This window comes from Trachypithecus francoisi, unplaced genomic scaffold (genome assembly GCF_009764315.1).
Source record: "Trachypithecus francoisi isolate TF-2019V2 unplaced genomic scaffold, Tfra_2.0 Lachesis_group0, whole genome shotgun sequence".
NCBI classification, from domain to species: Eukaryota; Metazoa; Chordata; class Mammalia; order Primates; family Cercopithecidae; genus Trachypithecus; species Trachypithecus francoisi.
This window is the reverse complement of record NW_022681453.1, coordinates 53,813,928-53,823,959: the sequence shown is the minus strand read 5'-3', so window position 1 is coordinate 53,823,959 and position 10,032 is coordinate 53,813,928. Positions and strand designations below refer to the sequence as shown.

At 47.6% G+C, this 10,032-nt stretch overlaps 1 protein-coding gene across 1 annotated transcript; it reads right to left on the bottom strand.

The window, feature by feature from the left end:
• Positions 1-1,096: 1,096 nt before the first annotated feature.
• On the bottom strand, positions 1,097-4,674 carry JAGN1 (jagunal homolog 1). The gene is made up of 2 exons (XM_033210606.1): positions 4,431-4,674; positions 1,097-2,042 (listed from the first exon to the last, which is right to left on the bottom strand). Exons 1-2 carry the CDS (start codon positions 4,517-4,519, stop codon positions 1,580-1,582), a joined length of 552 nt encoding a protein of 183 aa, XP_033066497.1. The 5' UTR covers positions 4,520-4,674; the 3' UTR covers positions 1,097-1,579.
• Between the last annotated feature and the right edge of the window lie 5,358 nt (positions 4,675-10,032).

The following is a 10,032-nucleotide window of genomic DNA, read 5'->3' as shown; positions in this document are numbered from 1 at the left end:
GAGAGGCTGAGGCAGGAGAATTGCTTGAGCCTGGTAGGTAGAGGTGAGCCAAGATGGCACCACTGTACTCCAGCCTGGGTGAGGGAAATGAAACCCTGCCTTAAAAAAAAAAAAAGGGCCAGGCACGGTGGCTCAAGCCTGTAATCCCAGCACTTTGGGAGGCCGAGACGGGCAGATCATGAGGTCAGGAGATCGAGACCATCCTGGCTAACACGGTGAAACCCCGTCTCTACTAAAAAATACAAAAACTAGCTGGGCGAGGTGGCAGGCGCCTGTAGTCCCAGCTACTTGGGAGGCTGAGGCAGGAGAATGGCATGAACCCGGGAGGCGGAGCTTGCAGTGAGCCGAGATCGCACCACTGCACTCCAGCCACTGCACTCCAGCCTGGGTGATAGAGTGAGACTCCATCTCAATTAAAAAAAAAAAAAAGTGACTCAGTAATAATGACTAAGTACATACACAATGTTTATAGAACAAAATAATGACTACAACTCTGGAAAGGGCAGAGCTCTGCACTTACAGATCTGGGCATCATCCAGAGACAATAAAATCAAGTGCAAAGAGACATATTATCTTTCATGCAATAAATACTGTGTCAGAATTTCAGGTGTGAAAGGGCCTTTAATTTAATCACAGATCTCTCCCTTCCTGTTTTTAATGTATTTGCTCCACATCATTAGATAGTATGTTCACTGGTTGTTTCACATGAATAACAAGTTTCTACTAGATTGTAAACTCCCTATAAACAGAGGTACTTTAAAATTCTTTTGGATGCCATTATACAGTAGTGGACTCATAATTGATACCCAGTTAACACTGAATGATAAATGTGAATATCCAACTAAAAGAGCCCATAACCTAAGCTAGATAAATGAGAATGGACTATTTCATAGAGGGAGAGATTAAATGTCTGGCCCATACTTCTTACCAATCAGCTGTAGGTTAGAACTATGACTTAGGTTCCCCATACCCAGTCTACTTCTCTATGGCCACTGCTAGGTTTCTCAAGGAGCTTCTATCCATCATCTCCTAGTGTCTAAGGCCACCCCTTTCAAGCAACACACCTTTCACACTCTATCAAGCCCCAAACACAAGGCACAGTGTGGGCAGGGTTATTGAGGTTTTTAATTAAAATGCTTTGCAGAAGAGACCACAGCCTGCCGAGGGAGCAGCTTCCCAAATGTTTCCTGACCCATGACCTACAGATGAAGTAATTTGATTTATTCCCTATTTTCTTCAGTCTCAATGGCTAAGAGGTAATGGATGGAAATGGGGAGAATGACCGAGAGGAGGCAAGGATGAAGCTCATTCTTAAAGAAAAACCTCAAAGTTCAACTTCAAACAGCTGAAGTTTGTTTCATAGCTGTTGGTCACCCAGTTCTAGCCAACCAGGAATAAATTATAGTTTTGCCACCACAGCAGATGGCAACAGGAGCTTTCCAGACCTTTGGCCTGGTCTGCACCAGGTACCAACATCACAGCTGCTAAAATCACCAGAAGGAATTTAGAACCGCTGTACTACTGTCTTTTCATTCAATGGGAGGTCCAGGCTTCACCCCAAAGAGCAGTCCGACACGCTTCATTTATGCTTCTTCTCCTGTGTACTGGTGAACCAAGAGTCTAGGAGCTTCTTGCTGTAGTACAACTGCCAGGCATGAACTTGGACTGCCAACACCAACACCAGGTACATGACGGAAACAGCAGAAAAACCAAAGAGGAAACGATAGGCCTTGCCATGGCGGTAGAGCTGCTGTGCAGCAGGGAACATCTCCATGCTGCCATAAATGAGTGGAGCGATGGAAAAGAGTCCCATGCTGATCATGGAGAGCACCAGGTAGCTAATGTTGTTGCGGGGAAAGGAGAGAAGGCCCAAGAGAGAGGGCAAAATGCTAAGCAAATACGGGTATTCCCACTGATAGGGCATGGCCACCTGATCATGTGACAAGAGCCTCAGGTGTCCCACGCTCATCTTGGCAACCAGCAGCAGCCATAAGACCAGATGTACGTAGATCAGCTTCTTGATTTCATACTTGAGGGTCACACTGTGGGGCAGAGCAGAGGGAGAAGTACCTTTCAAATTTTTCTTACCACCAACTATATGCCAGGCAACTATACTGGACACTGGGATACAAATTTGAATAAAACAGCCTAGAAGCCTGGCACAAAGAGCAGAGGAGGAAAAAATAATTAGAAAATGAAGTGAAAAAGTTCTAGTAAATATATGTTCCCAGGTATATGAGATCACAGGAAGGAGGAATCGACTCTGCCTGGCATGGAATGTCAGAGATGACTATCTAGAGGCAGGTGATATTTGAACTAGCCTCAGGAATGAGTGAAGATGGGCATCCCATGCAGGAGCATGCAGGCAAAAAGGCCCAAGTATTTGTGTTCCAAGAAAGCAACTGGTTACATGTGGCAGGAACATATTATTAGGGGGAAAGGAGTAGTGGGATATGAAGTCACAAAGGCTATGAGAGTTAAAGGCAGAAGAGGCTGGGCATGGTGGCTCACAACTGTAATCCAAGCACTTTGGGAGGCTGAGGCAGGAGGACTGCTTGAGCCCAGGAGTTTGAGACCAGCCTGACAACAAAATGAGACCTCATCTCTATTAAAAATAATAATAATAATAATAATAGTAATAAAAAGGCAGAGCCCAGCGTGGTGGCTCACGCCTGTAATCCCAGCATTTTGGGAGGCCAAGGCGGGCAGATCAGGAGGTCAGGAGATCGAGACCATCCTGGCTAACGCGGTGAAACTCCGTCTCTACTAAAAATACAAAAAAATTAGCCAGGCATGGTGGCAGGCGCCTGTAGTCCCAGCTACTTGGGAGGTTGAGGCTGAGAATGGCGTGAACCCGGGAGGTGGAGTGAGCTGAGATCGCGCCACTGAACTCCAGCCTGGGCGACACAGCCTGACTCTGTCTCAAAAATAAATAAATTGGCCAGGCGTGGTGGCTCACGCCTGTAATTCCAGCATTTTGGGAGGCCGAGGCGGGCAGATCACAAGGTCAGGAGATCGAGACCACAGTGAAACCCCATCTCTACTAAAAATACAAAAAATTAGCCGGGCGCGGTGGCGGGCGCCTGTAGTCCCAGCTACTCAGGAGGCTGAGGCAGGAGAATGGCGTGAACCCGGGAGGCGGAGCTTGCAGTGAGCCGAGATCGCGCCACTGCACTCCAGCCTGGGCGACAGACCGAGACTCCGTCTCAAAAAAAAAAAATAAAAATAAAAAATAAATTAATTAATAATATAATAATAATAATAAGGCAGAAGGGTAACTCAGAGCTGTGTTTAGCAAGAGGACTCTGACTGCACCACAGGATTAAAGCCTGGAGGGGAAGGTATTGGCAGAGAGGAAAGGTACTCAGGCTGCCCATACTTCTCCAGCCAGATTTTTCATCTAAAGGAAGTTATCTTATTCTTCGAATTCTCTCAGGTCCCAAATGTATCCTCCTCATATCCCTAAGGGCAATGTTTCTACTCTAGGCCGTCATGAAAACACCTGCTTAAGTTGTGAGGCCCCCTTCAGCCGGGGCCTAGAGATGTGAAAGAAATGAGGGTTCAAAGAGCTTGTCCTTCTTCAAAACTCTGGAGAGAAAGATATGAAGAACATTCTGGGAGAGGTCAATGGGTTTAAGGAAGTAAACATTTTTAAATTTTTATTTAAAAATATTTATTGTAGAAAATGTGGAAAGGTTGGGGAAAAAAAAAGCAGTCACCTCTAGACTTCAAGCTCCATGAAGGCAGGGAACAGTTTTTCTTTTTCTTTTTTTTTTTTTAATTGTTTATTGAAGGTATAGCATGCATACAAAGACCATGTCTGCTTTTGCTCACTATTATAACCTAGTGTCTAGCAGTGTATGATGGTTGGAAGTTCAGTATTTGTCGAACTAGTAATCGAATGTAGAAATACTCCTTACGTGGGAGTGTTTATAGAATTCATTTTAGGCAAGGCATCCTTAGGAGAGGCTGCCTTTCACTGTCTATATTCTCCCAAACGGCCCAAAATATAACACCTACCATATATTACGCGGTAGGCCTTATGCTACTTCCTTTACACGAATTACTGATTAATCTTTCACCAAAACCTAAAAGGCAGATTATTCTCTTCCTCTACAGATAAGGAAGCTGAAGCTCAGAAATTCGGTTTCGAAGGTGACACAGCAGGGCCAGCATCGACGTGACTCAGGAGTCCACGCGGGGCTGGATCCCCTCAAGGCACCGGGCGGATCAAGGGGTGGAGCTCGCGGGGGCGACGGGGCTTTCCAGGATGGGGGACAGGCCTGAAGCCGTTACGGGAGGAGGGGACTTGGCAGGTGCGCGGGGGCTGGCTGGGGAGCAAGACCCTGAGGCCGGGCCAGCGTCGCTCCCCAAGCTCCGCAGGCTCCGGCCGGGGAGAAAACCTCCTTGCTCCTCGCCTCACTTCATACCTCATCTGGTAGTGCATGGCGACGCGCTCTCGGTGCTGAAAGTCGCTGCCGTCGGTGCCGGCCGCTCGCGGGCCTGCTCGAGACGCCATTGTGCCTGCCCAGAACCCTCGAACCCCTCACAGACCTGCTACCGCAACGACAGCGCCAAGTGGCCACGGACCCTATTTGCGCCGCCGCAGCGCCACCACCACAGCCGCGCGACTCTGTGAAGAGAACTTCCGGCCCCTCTGTCTCAGGAGGACCGACTCTGTGGTCACTCCTCTCAGCGCAGGCGCCCTTGTTCCCTCTCGCCCCCGCCCCACCCAGCCCCGCCTCTCGTGGAGCGCGGAGGAAATTAATCCGCAGGCTCTGCGTGTTTTTGCTGGCGCTCAGAGGCCGCTTGAACACTTTTACTTAAACTGTAATATCAGTTTAGGATACCTCTGTCCACACTTTACAGAGGGTTAAACGGATACATTCTGTGACTTTCCCCGGAGCACACATCATTCACACAGTCTCATGGCTGTAATCCCAGCACTTTGGGAGGCCGAGGTGGGTGGATCACTTGAGGTCAGGAGTTCAAGACCAGCCTGGGCAAAATGGTGAAATACCGTCTCTACTAAAAATACAAAAATTAGCCGGGTGTGGTGGCGGGTTCCTGTAATCCCAGCTACTTGGGTGGCTGAGGCAGGAGGATCGCTTGAACCAGGGAGGCAGAGGTTGCAGTAAGTCGAGAATGTGCCCCTGCACTCCAGCTTGGGAGACAGAGTGCAAAGTGAGACTCCGTCTCATAATAAGTTTCTCACATTTAATAATTGCAAAGAGAAAACGGGAACCTCTCAGGAAATCTGGCTTGTCCCCCTTAACCAAATAATTAATTTGATCAATAATGAGATAAACTGATATCTTGTGCCTCTTTTAATATTCTGAGGACACAGCATCACTTCTTTGGCCAGATCTCAGCTCACTGCAAGCACCGCCTCCCGGGTTTACGCCATTCTCCTGCCTCAGCCTCCCAAGTAGCTGGGACTACAGGCGCCCGCCACCTCGCTCGGCTAGTTTTTGTATTTTTAGTAGAGACGGGGTTTCACCGTGTTAGCCAGGATGGTCTCGATCTCCTGACCTCATGATCCGCCCGTCTCGGCCTCCCAAAGTGCTGGGATTACAGGCTTGAGCCACCGCGCCCGGCCAGCATCACTTCTATGATGTTTCTCCGAAGAATACCTAACTGAATCTAATCATGAAGAAATGATATAAATCCAGACGGAGGGACATTCTAGAAGAGAGCTGGACTGTACTCTTCAAAAATGTCAAGGCCATGAAAGAAAAATTATTTCCAAATAAACTTTATCTGTAGAGACAAAGTAGAACGACCATTGCCAGAAGCTTGAGGGGTGGACAGGGAATGGGGAGTTAGTGTTTAATGGGTACAGAGTTTCAGTTTGGGAAGATGAAAAATGTTCTGGAGATGGATGGTGGTGTTGATTGTACAACTATATGTGTGTGCTTAATGCCACTGAACCGTACACTTAAAAATGATTAACTTTGGCCGGGCGCGGTGGCTCAAGCCTGTAATCCCAGCACTTTGGGAGGCCGAGACGGGCGGATCACGAGGTCAGGAGATCGAGACCATCCTGGCTAACACAGTGAAACCCCGTCTCTACTAAAAAATACAAAAACTAGCTGGGCGAGGTGGCGGGCGCCTGTAGTCCCAGCTACTCGGGAGGCTGAGGCAGGAGAATGGCGTAAACCCGGGAGGCGGAGCTTGCAGTGAGCTGAGATCCGGCCACTGCACTCCAGCCTGGGCGACAGAGCGAGACTCCGTATCAAAAAAAAAAAAAAATGATTAACTTAGTAAGTTTTATATTATGTGCATTTTACCGCAACAACAATATACTAAGCAAAACTTTAAAGAAAGAAGTTATGTTATCCGAATAAAGAAAAAAAGAAAGAAAAAAACATGTATACTGAGCATCCACCATGCACCAGGATACTGTGCAGACACAGAAATAAACTTAGTCCATTTCTCCTGAGGGATCACAGCCCAGTCGGGGGAAGAACTTGTACCCATGAAGCTAAGAAATACAAGAAAACACAGGAGGCTGAGGGAGGAAAAATGAGGCCTCTCTCCCTGACCTGGAGAGTTAGGAAAGTCTCTCTGGAGTGGCAGCAATTAAGCTGAGGTCTGAAGCCTGAGTGGGAATTAGCTAAAGAGGTGGGGAGCGGAGCTTTTCAGGCAGAGGGAACAGCACGTGAGAAGGCCCCAAATCCAGAGAGCACTTGGCTGTTCAAAGAACTAAGGAACTTAAGAGTGACTGGAGCATTTGGAGAGTTCAGTAAAGAGTTAAGTCTTTATCCCAGGGGGTTTGGGGAACCACTGAAAGGTTTAACCAGGAAAATGACACAATTTTGCATTTTTAAAAGATAGATCTAGGTGGGGGCACAGTGCCTCAAGGCTGTAATCTCAGCATTTTGGGAGGCCAAGGCAGGAGATCAGCCTGGGCAACATAGTGAGACTCCTGTCTCTACAAAAATAAAAAATAAAATAGCTGGGATGGTGGTGCGTGCCTATAGTCCAGGCTACTCGGGAGGATGAGGTGGGAGAATCATTTGAGACCAGGAGTTCAAGGTTACAGTGAGCCATGATTATGCACTGCACTCCATTCTGGGCAACAGAGTAAGACACTGTCTGTGAATAACTAAAGACAGATAGATCTAGTTGCTGTGTAGAGAATGGCTTACAGGGGCCAAGGGTGAAGCAGAGGAATCACTTGAAGGCTACTGCAGTAATTCAGGCAATCCTAGGGGTGGCTTGGGTTAAGAGGTGGCAATGGACAGACAGGAACAGAGTTGAGTTCCTTGGGATTTAACATCCGTAGGTGGGTAACAAGAGCACATATGACCAGCAAGGGGCTCACATTAGGAAGGGATTCTGTGTGGCTGGGATCTGAGAAAGACAAGCAAGAAATCAGCAACATTGGCCTGGCATGGCTCACACCTGTAATCCCAGCACTTTGGGAGGCCGAGGTCATGGGTCACTTGAGGTCAGGAGTTCAAGACTAGCCTGGTCAAAATGGTGAAACCATGTCTCTAGCAAAAGAAATACAAAAATTATCAGGGTGTGGTAGCTCATGCCTGTAGTCCCAGCTAACTCGGGAAGCTGAGGCAGGAGAATCACTTGAACCCAGGAGGCGGAGGTTGCAGTGACCCAAAATCACACCACTGCACTCCAGCCTGAGCAACAGAGTGAGACCCTGTCCGAAATTTAAAAAAATAAGAAAAAAGGCCGGGCACAGTGGCTCACGCCTGTAATCCCAGCACTTTGGGAGGCCGAGGTGGGCGGATCACGAGGTCAGGAGATCGAGACCATCCTGGCTAACACGGTGAAACTCCGTCTCTACTAAAAATACAAAAAATTATCCGGGCTTGGTGGCATGTGCCTGTAGTCCCAGCTACTCAGGAGGCTGAGGCAGGACAATCGCTTGAACCCGGGAGACGGAGGTTGCAGTGAGCCGAGATCATACCATTGCACTCCAGCCTGGGTGATAGAGTGAGACAAAAGAAATCAGCAATATTTATTGAGTACCTACTCTATGCTAGGCATATTCACACACGTGAACTCATTCTCTTTTTCTGTTACCCTTGGAGATAATTACTTTTGTTATCATTATCTTACACAAGGGAAAACTAAGGCTCAGAAAGGGGAAGTGACTTGCCCAGGATCACACAGCAATAGCACTATAAGAACTCAGACCAAAGTGACCCTAGGGCTGGAGGATTTTTCTGCCAGATCTGTTACTGTCCTGTTTAAGGGATAACTAACAAGGTTCAGGACCCATTGAGGGATAACTAAGAGGGTTCAGGACCTCTGGGGAAATGGGCCAGCAATATTTGTCACCTCCCCCCAGGCTCTCTAGAATGTCTTTCTTTGTCCTGTGGAAATTCTGCTGACCCTTTAGGACCCATCTTACTGCACCAAGAATCACCTGCTTCCACGTTAGTTCTCATCGTTTTTGCTGTCTGTGAAGCCTGGTCTAGAACCATCTGTGATAGACTCATCCAGGATGCTTGTTAAAAACACAGATTTCTGGGCCCCACCGTTACCCAAATGAATCATTCCCCAAAGTTGGGCCTAAGAATATCTTTTTAATTTAAAATGTTGACTAGATAATGTGTTTACATGGTTCAAAAACCAAACAATAAGCTGGCTGCGGTGGCATGTAGCTGTAGTCCCAGCTACTCATGAGGCTGAGGTGGGAAGATTGCTTGAGTTCAGGAGCTTGAGGCCAGTCTGGGCAACATGATGAGACCCTGAGCATGGTGGTTTATGCCTATAATCCCAGTACTTTGGGAGGCTGAGGCAGGAGGATTGCTTGTGTCCACGAATTTGAGATCAGCCTGGGCGACATAGCAAGAACCTATCTCTAAAAAAAAAAAATTAGCCAGGCAAGATGGCATATGTCTGTAGTCTCAGCTACTCAGGAGGCTGAGATGGGAGGATCACTTGAGCCCAGCAGGTTGAGGCTTCAGTGAGCCATGATTACACCATTGCACTCCAACCTGGGCAACAGAGCAAGACCCTGTCTCAAAAAGAAAATACAAATGGTCATACGGAAAGGATGTTAATGCAAAGGCATGGCTGTTTAGAGCAGAGGTTCATAGCTGGTTTTGTGCCATGAATTTCCTTGGCAGCCTGGGGAAGCTACAGACTCTCAGAATATTTTTATTTTTTATTTAATTAATTATTTTTTTTTTGAGACAGGGTCTTGCTCTGTTGCCCAGGCTGGAGTGCAGTGGTACCATCATGGCTCACTGAGCCTTGACCTCCTGGGCTCAAGTGAACCTCCTGCCTCAGCCATGCGAGTAGCTTGGATTACAGGCATGCACTACTATGCCTGGCTTATTTTACATTTTTTGTAGAGATGGGGGTCTTGCTATGTTGCCCAGGCTGGTCTCAAATTCTTGGCCTCAAGCAAACCTCCTGCCTTAGCCTCCCAAAGTGCTAGGATTACAGGCATGAGCCACCACACCTGGCCTCATTTTATTTATATTTTTAGAGATAGGGTCTTGCTCAGACTGAAGTGCAGTGGTACAATCGTGGCTCACTACAACCTTGAACTCCTGGGCTCAAGGGGCCCTCCCACCTCCGCCTCCTGAGTAGCTGGGACGTGTTTCACCACACCCGGCTAATTTTTGTGTTTTTTGTAGAGACAAGGTCTTACCATGTTGTCCAGGCTGGTCTTGAACTCCTGGCCTCAAGCAATACTCCTGCCTCAGCCTCACGGACTGCTAGGATTACAGGTGTGAGCCACTGTGCCCCGACCCTGCCTTGTTTTGACTGAACAATATATCTTGACTGTTTTCTCCAGATCAGTACATAAAGAAACTCTTTTGTTGTTTTGTTTTGTTTTTGTTTTTTGTGTTTTTGAGACGGAGTTTCACTCTTGTTGCTCAGGCCAGAGTGCAGTGGCACATTCTCAGCTCACTGCAACCTCTGCTTCTCGGGTTCAAGCAATTCTCCTGCCTCAGCCTCCCGAGTAGCTGGGATTACAGAAGCATGCCACCACGCCTGGCTAATTTTTGTATTTTTTGAGTAGAGACAGGGTTTCACCATGTTGACCAG

Coding starts and splice junctions, on each gene's coding strand:
- JAGN1 (XM_033210606.1), bottom strand. CDS start 4,519: ATGGCGTCTCGAGCAGGCCCGCGAGCGGCCGGCACCGACGGCAGCGAC. Junction 2,043..4,430: donor GCCATGCACTACCAGATGAG/GTATGAAGTGAG, acceptor TCTGCCCCACAG/TGTGACCCTCAAGTATGAAA.